We start from the raw sequence: 16528 nt of genomic DNA, 5'->3' as shown, positions 1-16528 counted from the left end.
AATAAACGTATGTATATATACAGTCAAAAGTCGTTAATTCGGACACCCGTAATCCGGAATGATCTATAATCCGGACCTCAAAGCTAAAATCTTTCTGCGCATGCGCCGCATTGACGCATGCGCATAGGCGTTTTACTCGTGTGCGCAAGAAATTTACGACTGCGCATATGCATCTGCGCAAGTGCAGAATACGTTTTCGCGTGCGCGTTTAATGTATGACGGACGGTATAAGCTAAAATTATCTAATTATCTATTTCAGTTAATGTTGATAATTGCGTTGTTCCTTAATCTTCAAATTGGATCCGGCTTATTATTTTTTGCAGACTGTAAGAGCAATTTTCTAAAAGTAAGCTTGAACTTTCGATTATGTCAAATAGAATTTCCGATGCTGGAGCTCCCAAAGGATCTAGAAAACGAAAGTATGTTTCGATGTCCATCAAACAAAAAACGAATTGCTACAAAAAATGAATAAAAGCATATCCTTTGTTTATCTAACCGTTCCGAAATCTGTTTATCAATTTCACGCTGCTCTGCGCGGGGGGGGGGGCACGTCGCGGCGCGCAATGAACTGGAAGTTGATCTGTCAACACTATCGTTATCTTCAGGGCAGATGTTTTTATTTTAGTCGGCTTATAATTCCTTACTAAATGTAGTATTTAATTTCGATGTACTCCGTCTTTGATATGATTTAAATCAAATTCCTCGTCATTATAAATATCACGAATACAAATCACATAGTTTTCTGGTTGCAATTTTCTAATTTCGGCTATGAGTAAGGTATGCTTTACGCATCCGCGCGTTAAAAGAAATGTTTAATAAAGTAAACAAATAAATATTAGGCTTCTTTTTTGGTAAATTTGGATACCCTTTAGATCATAATTGCTCATTATTTTATAAATTACGGTTTCATATTTTTAGTTTTATAATTTCTGCATGCCATCTTACCAGATTTAAACTGATGATCTATAATCCGGAAAAATCGATAATCCGGAATCGCCGAAGTCCCGACGAGTCCGGATTAAAGACTTTTGACTGTATATATAAACTATATACTAAATACGAGTTAAAAAAATTAATTTACCTAAAACTGGTTAAAAGGAAACATTGAAGTTAATGGTGAGGAAAGTGGCAGGAAATAGCTTTCGAAATAGCATTGAAAGGCGTTTCCTGGTTTTTCCGCCAAATAGGTATCCAAATGATGATGGCTTGTCCCATGCTGTCACTTTTTCCACCACTATAACCTATATTAGGGCTAACTTGTATAACCTACAAGGGTTGCCAATTTTGGCGAGATATCTAGGTAATCGTCATAGTATGTAAGTATCCACACTTCTCTACAAAGTATATGCCAATCAACAACAGCATGTTCATGCAATTTCACATCTTGCATCATAGCTTCATTTCCCATTTTAAAAAACCAACACCTCGTAATTCACAACACATTACATATACTCAAATGGCTCTGGCTAAACCAGGAAACTTTCCTTATACTCCTACAAACATATGCATTTGCTTCTTACATTGCTATTCATAGTTTCCTTTTGCCGACACAAATGCATATTACTACCATACTTAGGACAAACAAAATAAGGAAGTAATCAAATTAACTTTTGTATACCATTCAATCATGACAAGTTTCCCCTGCACTTCCAATAAAGTACCGTAATTTCGCGCGTATAGTCCGCGGACTATCTGTGTTTAAAATGCGAATTTTTGAAGCTGCGGACTATCCACCTGTGCGGATAATACGCTGGTTGTTCACGGTTAAAATTGTTGAAATTTAAAAAACACGCTGTCGTGAACTGCCGATGATCAAATATAAAAAAAGCGCGAGATTCCAAGTATCCTTCGCATTGCTTTAGCACAACTGCCGGGAGGGGGAAAAGTAGTTGATGCGTCTGCTCGGTTTTTAGGAGCCATAGTAGCAAGTACCTGGAGTACGAAAAAAAAAGCGTGATTCGTTTACTTATAGCGTGGTTTGGCAACACCGAGTGAGTGGGGTCGAAGGTCACATTTCATTACCACTTATCACGAGGATAGCACGTTGCACAGTATTTTGTTTTCGTATTTTGTCTTTCATCTTCGCTAACGTTGATGAAACATCGCCGGAGATTTACTGCTGAGAGGTAGTTGAGAAAACTGAAAAAGATGGAAATAGAGAAGCGGGCCGTTATTGGTTTAATCCTAGTATCCGGTGCACACGGGATTTGACTACTTTTGGCGACTTTATGATGAGCAGTAAAAACGGGACATATACGATGAGTAGTTAACGGGTCATTCAAAGAAAATATATAGTTAAACATAGTATATACTATGTATATAGTATATATACTATGCGTGTATAGTATATATATAGACGTTCTTTGGATCATTTTTGGTGTTGGCGATAATTTTCAAAGTCGCGCCAAGGCTGCACCGTATACTAGGATTTTACTCCGTTATTTTGAAGTGGACAAGAAAGCGGTGAGAAATTTGCGCAAACAAAAGATGTGTTTAAAAAGCATGGGAATATTGCCGTATTAAAAAAACGTAATTTCGGACGTATAGTCCGCGGACTATCTGACAATTTTTAAATTTTTTTTTATATAAAATCGTGTCTACGGACTATACGTGCGAAATTACGGTAATTTAAATAGATATACATTCAATCATCTCTTTGAGCATTACAAATAAATCCACAGTGCCTGGGTATTTAATGAAATATATGAAAAAGAAATGGCAAAAATACACAAGAAAAAAAAACCTCTCTTCCAAAAAACAACCACCACATGAGAAAAATCTAATGAGCTTCATTTAATCATTCAAATTAACAGTTAATTTTAAATAAACTGCTCACCTCAGTTAGCCAATAAAATAATTAGATTATAAAATGGCCATAAGGATTGTGTGAAACCATATTTGGCACTTTTAGCACCTATAAAAAAAAAGTGGGCTAAAACACATTCAAGTCCAATATTTACTCATATTTGTACATAAAATTATGCCGACAAAATGAGCATGTGTTACATTAAAATATAAATTGTAATATATGGACAGCTAAAATTAATTGCATGCCAAAATTAAAAACATTACCTTCAAATGGATATTATTATTTTTGACCAAAATCCTGGGTAGCTTGATGATCTTGCAATAGCTGTTATAAAAGCAATGATTACTGTAAAATTTCAGCTGATCAAGATAAGTTTTGTATTGTTTCCCCATATACAAGTAAACAAAAAAAACATGCATTAAGAGTAGGGTATATAACAGGGGTGGCCAAAGTATGGCTCTCGCAGTCAATTTGTATGGCTTTTGCATATAAAATATGATAAACTAAAACCAGTGTCCAAAAAGAAGTAATTAATTAGTTTAGACTCTTTTTACAAAGTTATCAGGGATTTCTTTCTATTTAAAACCTCCTCCACTACTTCTATAATGATGTAAATATGAACTTGTGGCTTTTAAAAAAATCTAAATGCGGCTCTCGAACATTCCTGAATTCAAATGTGCGGCTCTTACTGACATGAAGTTTGGCCAACCCTGGTATATAATATAAAAGCTTTAACTGTTGCAAAAGTTGTTCTAATAAAAAATGAAAACATATATTTCTGTCAAACACAAATAAATTGAAGTGTAGAATCACCCACTGCTTCGTACGTTTCTCAAAATCGCCAACTTGAAAATAGCAAGTTAAAGACTGCACAAACTTGGTATCCATGTACACATCGACCTATTTTCACTTAAGGGCATTGTGCACCCCATTGACTTTGTCCATGTATACATCAATAACACGTGCCATATAAGTGGGCGATTCTGCACTTTACCCAATTATGATACCTGTTTTTCCCAATATGCAGATATTAGTCGATTCCTTTAAGCATGTAAAAATAGATGTACCAACATTTTTTCTACTTTTAAGCTGTATTATCTTAAGCGTCATAAGATACGGCCAGAAAAATCTATACTACATGAATCAAGACATGCAATAGTTGAGTTCTATTTGAAGAAAAAAAACTAAATTATACACATACAATAACACTGCCACAAAGACGAGTTTCTTTACCATATATTTTTAATATTCACAAGTCATTAAGCAAATTGTTCATGAAATTTTATTGCCATCAAATAAATTACCTGTTAAAAAATGTAAAATACAAGTACAATTAATTACATCTCACAAATTTTAAGAGAAGAGATTTTGAGCTGGCTAAAATTTTAGTTTAAATATTGCATTAACCACATTTTTTAAATACAATACTACAACTTCAGAAATTATGAATAAAAAATATTATTAGTTCCACTAAGGCTCAAAGTCATACCAAAATTCATGTCAAACTAATATTTTTCAAAATATAAATTACTTCCAATTTCTTAGTGCATTAAACTTTTTTTTTCAAAATTTCAATTTATCAAAGATTAAAACTTTTGAAAATATATTAATAAAGTGCTTGTGTTTGGATAAATTGATTTTATCTAAATGTACACAAATACATAAAGTCTATCAAGCTAAAAACTTCAAAACATGCACTGTCAAATATTACCATTTTTATTATTCTATGACATCAAGTGGTGATATGAATTGAAACGCAGAAGACCAATAGAAAACGTATATTCCAAATATAATTTAAAGTCAGTACCGAGGAAAAGATGTCAGGTTAAGTTTTTGCGCGATGTAATCTTTGTGTCTAATAGAATCTACGCCCTCTTCCTCTTGGGTAATAACTGGAGCCTCGAGTACGAGAAAAAGCATTCACATTTGTACTATATTTCCCACTAGGAGGTATATACAGTTCTCTACCGGCTTTTGCATCTCTTTTAGCTTGTTTCTTGTCTTCATTATTTGCATCTGATTCACGTTTGACGCCAGCAGTTATAGGTACCTTTGAAGAAACAGCAGTCACAGGTTTCCAAGAAAGTGTGATTATAGTTTTAAAAGTAGGAGGGCTACGAAATAAATCTTTGATGAGTGAATTTATATTGTTCATGGTACGTAATGCAATAGCCTTTAATTTTGTTTCATCAACTTTTGTTTCTTTTGTCTTGTTACTAACAAGAGATTCTTTAAAAGTTTTTATACCATTTTGGACACCTCTAGCCAAAAACTGAAGTCGTGCTTTCAGATCCTTAAGACGCGAAGAATTTTCTGAAGCTGATAAAAATTCTGCATTATGTTTTAGAAGTTGTGTGAAGGTAAACATTAAACACTCAATATGAGTGAACTGCAAATTTGGTTCTTCAATTTTTGAACCATTTTCAGCATCGGTTGGAGGTGGTAACGGGATATAATCCAACAAAATTCGGTATATAACCTCAGTGCATTCATTTGTATGCTCATTCTGTGTGGTAAATGGCGATATTTCAGCTAAAGTCTTGATTACTTCCAAACTTAATTCTGATCCATTTTCCAAAAGCTTAATTTCATCCAATTTTGGCATTACAAACAAGCAAATGTAACTAACAAATTGTGTAGAGCTAACAAAAGGTGTAAAATATGGAACAGCAAGACGTACACATTGTAAGAAACCTTCTACATTTTCTGGGGAAGCTTGAAATTCAGCATCAAATTCTGCTTGGTCAGCAATTATGTTTACTAGAGCTTGTTGAATGGATATGGTTTTAGCAATTTTCAGATTTGATAACAGAGGCATAAGACTCAAAAAATCTTCACCACTTACCGCTGGAAATACTTTTTTGCAGGATTCTAGAACAAATTCTTCAACTTCTTTCGTAGCAAGATCTGGTGGAAGAAACTTGAATTTCGTACACAGAAATTGGATAGCACGCTTGCGAATAACCTCTTCATCTGTCTGAGAGATCTGAATAAAAATGCCTTGAAGTGTTTCTTTTACAGCAAGTTTCATAATAGTCATAAGTGCCGTTTGTATAGTTGCTAATTCTGCTGAATCTTCAGACTGCAGCATCTGAGTTAGAACGTCAGATATTTTAGCAACAAACTCTTTTGAATCTTTACAGAAACTTGGCAAATATTTTACAGCATGTTTGCGTATTGATATATCCTCATCTTCGACTAAGTCCAATTGAGCATCTAGAGCTGTTTCAAGTAAGTGTGGAAAATCTTTCAAAAAGCGAGGAATAAACTGGCAAGCCAACATCTTTTCATTCGTTTCACCTTTCACAGACTGTATGATTTCTAAATATTCTGCTTCATGTTCAGACGGTTTATTTTTCGGATCGGCAAGAATATCGTAATTTTGATACAATTTGTCAACTTTATCCATGATGATACGAGAAGCCACACAAAGTTTGCAATCACTGATTTATAATGATATATATCTACGAAGTTTAAACACAGAAAATATCACGAAGTTAATAATTATCGATATCACACATATGAACACAAGTTAACGTTTCGATTAAATCACAAAGTTGAATAAAACCGACTTGAAATTTTAAAAATTTCTATAGCCGCATTATATCTTTATTACAGTTACAGTGAATGAAAGAAGTCGAAGTATCAGTATCAAATTCTCGCCAGAATCTAGCTGCAACGCTAAAAGGATTACAGTCTGAGAGTTTCTCAGAGTTACAATTTAGGTTCGGTGTGTTATCTTTTGCCTTTCAGCGCTGTTGATTAAAACTACATTATCTTAGCAATCCAGATAGAACAACTTTCCAGTTTTTTGCCGTCATGTAAAGATGAACGAACATTTTTTCTCTCCGTTTAGTTCAACACTTTTTCCTGTAATTCTAAATCTTCAAAGTTTTCAGTCGAAATAACAAAGTTAACAAAGCAAAATTTTTTGCATCTTTTTATAACCCTTAAGATCTCATTTAAATGAAACACAGGAAATCGCAAAAATAATGATCATATAATGCAGCGTCAATTATCATTCTGTAAAATGACAGAATTTTCGTATTCAAATGAAATATTCAGAATCAAACGTACAGGTCAAGGTTGTTAAGATTTGTGAAAAGCTCGAATATTTCGCGATAGAAAGAACGCATTTGATGCTGACGATTCTACATTATTTATTTATTCTACAGTAGCAATTCCTTAATTAAATTTTAGTGAAAATAATATATTTGGTGTTTTCCTATTTCACATATAAAGAAGGAGTGCATATTTTTAATTTAAAATTGTAATTTTTAAACTAATGTATTTATCAATGTACTTAATTTCATGTTTTGATGAGTAATTTATAAATTTTATGTTTTAATATATAATGTATCCCTTTCCATTCATATTAATTTGTAGTGTATAAAAATGTAATACATTGACATGTGCATTAAAAATATACGGTATATAATTCAAATTATTCACATCCTAAATCCAACATTTACATTAAATTCTTTGAGTTAAAAAAAATTATTTAAGTAGTTTTAACTGTGCCGATATGAATGTCAATTTCCAATAGTTTCTAGAATCTCCTGTATAAAACAAGTTAAATTCCTGTATAATTTTCGGTTAAATTCTTGTAAATATTATAATGCAAGATTTATAATTAGTTATCAGATTTTTTAATGTGGTCTGCCTTTAGATATTACATCAGTTTTGTGTATTTTTATTCATATCATTCTTTGAGTTAAAAAAAATTATTTAAGTAGTTTTAACTGTACCGATATGAATGTCAATTTCCAATAGTTTCTAGAATCTCCTGTATAAAACAAGTTAAATTCCTGTATAATTTTCGGTTAAATTCTTGTAAATATTATAATGCAAGATTTATAATTAGTTATCAGATTTTTTAATGTGGTCTGCCTTTAGATATCACATCAGTTTTGTGTATTTTTATTTATATCTTAAAGTGCTTGGTTTTGGTTTTATGTAATTACCGCAAAGCCTCGAGGGCCATCTGCCTAAGTGAGGATTGCCTTCGGGGAGGACTTTCTAAGGGGAACTAGCTCGTATACACGTAACACATGGGGAAAACCCCGAAAACGCCCATGCAGCCAGCCCGTTCTCGGGATTCCAACCTTGGACTGAACTTCCAGTGTTCAGGGATTTTACCGCTCGGCAGCTCATGGGATCAATTTAAAAAGGATATAAATAGGAATCTGTACTGCAATTTCTTTCACTGCATCTGTTAATATATTTATAATACAGTTATATATATATATATTTATTTATTTAAAACAGACTTTGCGTGTCTTAAATTTCTGTGCTTCTGGAAGTTACCAATGATATGTTGGTAATGACAGATACATTGGTAATGACGCCCATGCAGCCAGCCCGTTCGCGGGTTTCGAACCTCGGACCGCATTACCAGTGTTCAGAGATTTTAGCGCTCGGCCAACTAGTGGGATCGATTTAAAAAGGGCATAAATAGGAATATGTACTGCAATTTCATTTCACTGCATATGTTAATATATTTATAGTACATTTATATACACATATAGCTATTTATTTATTTAAAACAGGTTTTGTATGTCTTAAATTTTTATGCCTTTGGAATTTACGAGAAATATGTTGGTAATGACAGATGTATTGGTAATGACGCCCCTGCAGTAAGCCCGATCGCGGGATTCGAAACTCGGAACGAACTATCAGTGTTCAGAGATTTTACCGCTCGGCCGCTAGTGGGATCGATTTAAAAAGGGTATAATTAGGAACATGTACTGCAATTTCTTTCATTGCATTAGTTAATATATTTATAATATAGTTATATATGTACATAGTTATTTATTTAAAACAGGTTTTGTATGAAATTTTTATTTTTATGCTTTTGGAAGTTACCAGAAATATGTTAGTAATGACAGATATATTGGTTATATGATGTAATGGTAATGATAGGTATATTGATATATTGGTTATCAGAGATATGTTGGTAATGCAGCCAACCCGTTCGCGGTATTCGGACCTTGGACCGAACTACCAATGTTCAGTGATTTCACCTCATGGTCGCTGGTGAGATCGATTTAAAAAGGGTATAAATAGAACTATGTACTGCAATTTCCTTTCACTGCATACGTTGATATATTTATAATACAGTTTATATATATATAATAATTTATTTACTAAATAATATTGATTATATTATCTCCTAAGATTAAATATAGTAGAATTATCTGAAAAGAGTAAATCCATACTTAGTAAGTTCTATTTCGAAAGATGTTTTTAAGTAACTTGAATGTAAATTGTTAAATTATATATATATATATGTATAGTTATTTATTTATTTAAAACAAGTTTTGTTTGCCTTAAACGTTTTTGCATCTGGAAGTCATCAGAGATATATTGGTAATGACAGATATATTGGACTGAGAATTAAATGTCAAGTTGGTGCATTTGAGAGGTTACATATGCTATTTGATCTGGTATTTTCACCATATTGATAAATTTACATAGTTTTCAACAAAATAAGATAAAATTATGATTCAATCGAAAGTTTGGATTTTCTGGTGTCATCGGCGCTGTAAGATGGTACCCACGTATCTATAATTGCAGTGACACGGAAGAATGCTAGAGTTCATTTATATAAACAGAAAAATATCTCCATTCTCTTAATATGCAGCTGTTATGCAATTTTTCTTTCCGTTTTATATAATATATATACAGTGGTGGCCAAAATTGTATACACTTTTGGAAATTTTATATTTTTGAACTTTGTATGCTTATAGAAAATGTTACGTTTCGCAAAATGCAAACTTGTATATATCATTTTAAAGAGAATTTATTACTGAATTCAATACAAAAAACAAAATTCAATTATTTGCAATACAAAAAAAAAGTTATATGTACTTTAATATAAATAAAAAAACACAGTTATGAAGTGGTTTGTAATGTCTAGCTTTCCTGGCCAATCACTGTTCTTGTTCTGAGAACGAATCAAATGTTAGTAACTACCAGTAGAAGCTAACATCATGTTTACACTTGAAACAATTCATTATTTTGCTTTGTTCTGTAGAAGGAGGACCTGTTTCTTATACACTGCAATTACAAGTAGGAATTTTTGTAAAAAATGTTAATATTTAGTCAAGAAGCAATGACATCAAATAAAAGAGTAGATTGGACATCTAGAAAGAGATGCAATATTATTGTATTATGAAAAAGTGGTCTTTCCTATGCTGAAATTGCAAGACAGGTGGGTGGTTCAGTGACTACATCTGGAGTCCGAAAGGTTTGTTTACGATATCAGGAGACAAATTGAATAAAAAAACTAAGAAGGAAAAGGCCGAAAAAGGTGCACCACATCTATTGATGACAGAACACTATTCTAGAACCAAAACTTCTACCTTCCATCAGAGATCTCTTTCCCAACAATGCTTCGTTTATTTTTCAGCAGGATTCTGTTCCTTGGCACACGGCCAAAATATCGAAAGAGTGGTTTCGTACAAAAAGCATTAAATTGTTGTCATGGCCAGCAGTGGCGTAGCTAGGGTGGGGCAAAGGGGGACATCTGTCCCCGGTCGCAGCGTCCAAGGGGCGCCAAATTCATGTTACGAAATTTTTTAATGAAACGTTTTATATTCTTGGCACACAGAAAGGAGCGCAAATTCTTCAATTTTCCCCGGGCGCTGGAAACTCTAGCTACGCCCCTGGTGGCCAGGAAACAGTCCTGACCTCAATCCTATCGAAAATTTGTGGCACCGTTTGAAAACTCTTGTCCGAATGAAGCGCCTATCAAATAAAAGGGAACTAATTGAGGCTATAATTGTTTCCTGGCATCATGTAATAACGGAAGAGGAGCTTAAAACTCTTGTCAGCTCAATGAAACTTCGATGTGAAGCTGTAATCAAAAATAAAGGGTACCCTACTAAGTACTGATAACTCACTGCAATCATCACTATCTAATGTATATCGCTAACTATTCTCGTTTAACTTTTTTGTATTGCAAATAATTGAATTTTGTGTCTTGTATTGAATTCAGTAATAAATTCTCTTTAAAATGATATATACAAGTTTGCATTTTGTGAAACGTATCGTTTTCTATAAGCATACAAAGTTCAAAAACATAAAAATTTCCAAAAGTGTCCACAATTTTGGCCACCATTGTATGTTTGTATGTGTGTTTGTATGTGTGTATGTTTGTATATGCAAGATGATATGTTTTATCCGTCCAATTATCCTCTATGCAGCACCAGCCTGGGCAGCCACTGCGAAACCAATCGACTGCTCCTTCAGAAACAAGAAAACATCCATCTAAGAATAATTTCGAATTCCCCCTGGTACGTGAGAAATTCAGTCATCCGAAGAAGTATTAAAATTTATCTACTTAACGAAGAAATCCTTAAAACTTCAAAAAATTTCCACCATAAATGTGATCACCACGTCAACCAAGTCATTAGGAAACTTGGAAACTATGACAGCAAAATTAATCAAACCTTCAAAAGACCTCGCTCCATTTTCCACAATAATAACTGGAATTAACTTCATCTAACTTCATAATTCATCATGTATATTGTGTATATATTCATTAATCCTGGGCAAGCAGGAATAGACTTTCCGCCTGATCAAGCAGGCATATGGACTTGTTATGCACCAAAATTTTCCTTATCTTCAAAAAATTACTCATCTATTTAATCACGTATTTAAATCAAGAATTTATTAATCTAGTTTTTATATTTATCCTTCAAATTGTATTTTATGAAATTGTCTAAGTCCAATTCCAAGAGTGATCATGTGACCAACGAATAAACTTCTGATTGGCTTTCGTCCTCTCACGAATTCAAATAATTAGAGACTTGTATATATTTTTGTTTTACTACTTTTAGCATCCTACAAATGTTTTTATCACTGTGTTTTCCAGTATAATGTACCATCAACTTTCATCCTCATCCAAAATATGCCTCTTCGATAATTGCTTCAAAAATTGCTTCACTCAACCAACGTTACTCTCAGCGACTACTTGCAGCTTTGCCAAAAGATGGAGCCACCGGACCAGAACCAAGCATCCTCTCTAGAAATTTTCCACTTTAATACTAAAGTGGAGATTCACCACTAAGACGTACCCCGTAGGGTTACTAAATTCTGAGTCAAAGTCCCCAGGACTATATACTCATCATCACCTCAATTCATGCCAATTCAATTCATTGATTTAACCTATAGTTATTTAATTCTTCTTATTTTCCTTCCTATAACTTTTGTTAAAAAATTTGTTATATTTTTACTCACTAATAAATCGTCTTTTAATGCATCAATCCAAAGTTTTCTGCTTATTGGTATCTTCGATACATAGTATATTTGTAGCTACGTGATAGGTATAATTCCTGAATAAATCAAATTACTGATATAATCATGGGTTGCTAAAAATTAAAAAAAAATTTTTTTGATTCAAATTCAATAGGAATATTAAACACGCGTACGCGATGCTATATTTCAGTGATTCGATTTATGACGTTGCATAACCTTTTAAGACAAAAAATATTTTAACCATAAAGCTATTAACAAATAGTTTACAAACATGTAACCTTTTAGAAAATTTCCATTTTGCAAAAGATCATACGTAAAATTATGCTTACGTTCTTCACATATCTGCAGTTTTGGAAAGGCTATTTCTTTTTGCGTTTAAAATGTCCATTAACTCTTCCCATTTCTTTTTTTTGTGCTCTTTACAAAATGCGCTATCAAGTTTATCACTTAACAGCTGCGGAAGGTTTTCGAAAAATGTCTCCATTTACTCCAACTGATTGGTAATTTCTTTTTTTTTTTTTTTTTTTCTACCGCCGTCCTCATTGAAAAGCATGTGCGAAACAGCACTTTTGGCAACAAACTAGCTCCTTTTCCTGAGCCTCGAGCACGAAGTATAAAGCGAGGTAGTGCGGGATACCGAGTTAATGCAATTCTCTTGATTTTTTTATGCGAAAACAGATTTCTGTGTACATGTAGAGAACAACAGTATTATATCATATGTCGAGTGCAATACGTCATTTTTGTATTTTTTAATTTCTACTACAGTATGAATTGTAAATTGTTGTTTTAATCATGATTTTTGTGTCTTAAATTTGATTTTTCATTGTTTCCTTTTTGATATGTCGATAATTTGAAGATGTTTAGGTCAGAAGCCGTGTCGCAAGAGTATCAAATATGCACTTGATAAGTAACTTCTGCATTACTATTTTACTACATAATGTTTGCTATTGTGATTGCACTTGATTTTATATTTGTGTTTCTTATTTTCGTATCTTATTTTCCTTGCAGTGAGAAATTAGATATTTGTCAGTTACTGATGTATGGAATACTAATTTTTAGCAAAGACGTTATTTAGGAATCTAAGAAATAATGAAATGGAAGCTAAGTATGTTGTTAGTTTGCTGGGAATTTTTTTTTTCCTTTTTCACTAAATATATTCATTTCTTAAATTTTTTCACTTTATAATGAATATTTTCTACTTAATATTATATAAGGAATTTTTTGTAGCAATAAAAACATTTTTGAAAAAAGTAGAATTAAACGGTTCTACAGTGAAAATTTAAATTAAAAGAAATTGTTCTTATTTGCATTAATTCTAAAGCTTAAAACTTTCTGAAATTATTGAAGCAGTCTGAATACAACTATGCGAAACTTGTTATTAACTGTTTTAATAAATGACAATAATTCTATGAGTTTTTTTAATACGCAGTTTATTATGCTCATTTTCAGGAAAACCAAAGCTTAATTGTTAGTAATCTAAATTAAAAATAAAGAATTTAATATTAATTTACAACAATAAACAGCTGATCATTATTTTCAGTAAAAATAGTAAATACATGGAGTGTAAATGCGAGAATATCATGGACCTTATAAGAGATAGACTAACCCAGTGGGCGGGGCGCGCGTCACCGACATGTCCGCAAGAAAGAGTAGGGACCATGTGGTATACTTTAACACTGAAATCTATGGCGTTTGTAACTGTTTTTGCATAACTGTTTTTAATTATTAAATGTGATACGTTTTATAGTGAGGAGATTATGAAAGTCACAGTTTTTTTCAAATAGGATTTAATATATCTCATTAAAGCCCTTTTTACTGCATTTCGCGCATTTTTTTCACGAGTAATTCTTGTACAAACATTTTACTTTGGTAAAACGGTAAAAATTATAAGCGCAAAATTTATGAACTTAATTTCGCGTAAAAATAAAATAAAATTAAACAAGATTGATAGCACCTTGATGCTTCAATAAATAACCTTGAAATAAATAAGGTAAAATTAAATAAGTTCTGGTAATTTTTTAAAAAAATTAATGAACATTTTCAGGAAGTGATTTTTAAAAACTATAATGACATTACAAAACGAGCATTTATTTGATTATATCATCATTAAATTACTAAAATTAAAGTGGATTTTTTATTTTAGTAATTTATAAAATTCAGAGCATGACATTTTCGGAGTGTAATGAAGGGGGGGGGAAATCTAAAACCACTTAGATTTTATATTACGCCCAAAAGGAAACTTTTTTTTAACGTTTTGTGTGTTACCTATATTTATTGAATATCATGTTCTTCGCCCGTAAACCACATACATTTGAAAACAGCATATCTTTAGAATTTCCGCACTGGAGATAAAACTGTTATTTTCCGTACAGTACTCGCTCTGAACTCGTTGAGTTTGTTAATCAACAATTCGTTAAAGTTTTACAAAATATGAAATAGATTAAAACAAATTCGAAATTCGGCCGTCCAGATGACCATGTTCGGATGGAGGAATACATTATTCAAAATTTGATGTCTCTAAATACCGTCGTTTTTGTCATAGTGCGAGAAATATGCATGTATTCATGCAGATTCTTCATTATTTAATTCATTAAATATGATACAGGGCGATAATATTTGGTAACAACAATTTGCAAGGAGACGAGAACATTCATAGTGAAACAGTGCAAAATGCCGCTTCGAGCTAATAATTAACAGTAAAAAAAGAAAAAAAAAAAAAAATCTCATGCAGAATTAAAAATAAATTTAAGAAATAATCACCATAAAATACAAGCAAAATTAATTATTACAGTTAAATACAATTTTAATATTGGAATTAAATGTATATTTAATCCTTTTTTTATGAAATGATTCTTTTTTTTTATGACACATTTTTTTATGACTTCTTTTATGAAATGATTCTTTTTTATGACAATTCTTATGAAATATAATTGAAATAAAATTCCTCTATAGAAATTGTGCTATAATACTCATCTATAATTTTAAAAAAGCAGCACAATTTAGAATTTTGAAGAAAACTTTCAAAAATTCGTTTTTAAATATTTTATTTTATTTTTTTTTTACTTATTTACACCAATAAAAGCATAAAAATTGCAAGAGAAAATTGCTTGTTGGAAATTTTCTATTAGTTCAGATTTAAAATATTATTTTCTAAAAGAAGTAGTTACAAGTTTCCTTACAGCATAGGAAAAGCTAAAAAATATCCAGCTCTGAAAACATGCAATAGCTTTATAATTATTTGGAACGCTAATTATGCTTGTTAAACATGCTAAATTTTTAAAAATCAATCTCAGTTTCAAAAATAAAAATATGGAGAAATTCTAATTTGTGAAATGAGGCGCTACAACCAGCTTTTTCTTGACAATTATACACGCTGCAATAGGCAACCACAGTTAAATTTCTGCAAGTCGTCCCTACTCCTCTGACTCTGATGAAGGTGACAACTGGTAATGCGTCAGACAAGGGAGAAAAACCATTTTGGTTGGTCTAGGAGAATATCATGGACCTTATAAGAAATAGACTAACCCAAATGGGTTTTCTCCCTCGTCTGAGGCGTTCCCGTCTGCCACCTTGATCACATCCGAAGGAGTAGGGACGATTTGCAGAAATTTAACAGTGGTTGCCTATTGCAGCGTGTATAATTGTCAAGAAAAAGCTGGTTGTAGCGCCTCATTTCACAAATCAGAATTTCTCCATATTTTTATTTTTGAAAGATATTGATTTTTAAAAATTTAGCATATTTATCAAGCATAATTAGCGTTCCAAATACTTATAAAGCTATTGCATGCTTTCAGGGCTGGAAATTTTTTTAGCTTTTCCTATGCTGTAAGGAAATTTGTAACTACTTCTTTTAGAAAATAATTTTTTAAATCAGAACTAATAGAAAATTTCAAACGAGCAATTTTCTCTTGCAGTTTTTATGCTTTTTATTGGTGTAAATAAGTAAAAAATACTAAAATATTTAAAAACGAATTTTTGAAAGTTTTGTTTAAAATTGTAAATTGTGCTGCTGTTTTAAAATTATAGATGAATATTATAGCACAATTTCTATAAAGGAATTTTATTTCAATTATATTTCATAATACATCATAGTGATAAACACTTTTGGCTTCTTAATAATTTTTATGCATTAATTCTAATATTAAAATTGCATTTAATCGTAATAATTAATTTTGCTTGTATTTTATAGTGATTATTTTTTTAAATTATTTTTAGTTCTGCATAAGATTTTTTTATTTAGTGTTAATTTAATTTATTAACTCAAAGGGGCGGTAGCCTAGAAAGACTGTTAATTTCGAAGCGGCATTTTGCGCTGTTTTACTATAAATGTCCGTGTCTCCTTACAAATTGTTGTTACCAAATATTACCGCCCTGCATTATATATAAAGAAATTAAATAATGAAGAATCTGCATGATAACATGTATGTTTCTCGCACTGTGACAAAAATGACAGTATCT

The 16528-nt window shown here is 31.8% G+C and overlaps 1 protein-coding gene across 1 annotated transcript; it reads right to left on the bottom strand.

Annotated features, from left to right (window-relative positions):
• Positions 1-4504: 4504 nt before the first annotated feature.
• On the bottom strand, positions 4505-6448 carry cass (apoptosis inhibitor cassowary). Its single transcript, XM_035374159.2, has one exon. The coding sequence runs from the start codon at positions 6216-6218 to the stop codon at positions 4665-4667; it is 1554 nt and encodes a 517-aa protein (XP_035230050.1). The 5' UTR covers positions 6219-6448; the 3' UTR covers positions 4505-4664.
• Between the last annotated feature and the right edge of the window lie 10080 nt (positions 6449-16528).

Source organism: Stegodyphus dumicola, chromosome 9 (genome assembly GCF_044657685.1).
Source record: "Stegodyphus dumicola isolate Sdum_Otavi_A_Nest chromosome 9, ASM4465768v1".
NCBI classification, from domain to species: domain Eukaryota; kingdom Metazoa; phylum Arthropoda; class Arachnida; order Araneae; family Eresidae; genus Stegodyphus; species Stegodyphus dumicola.
The sequence above is the reverse complement of the archived record's forward strand: the minus strand, read 5'-3'. Positions and strand labels throughout refer to the sequence as shown.

Coding starts and splice junctions, on each gene's coding strand:
- cass (XM_035374159.2), bottom strand. CDS start 6,218: ATGGATAAAGTTGACAAATTGTATCAAAATTACGATATTCTTGCCGAT.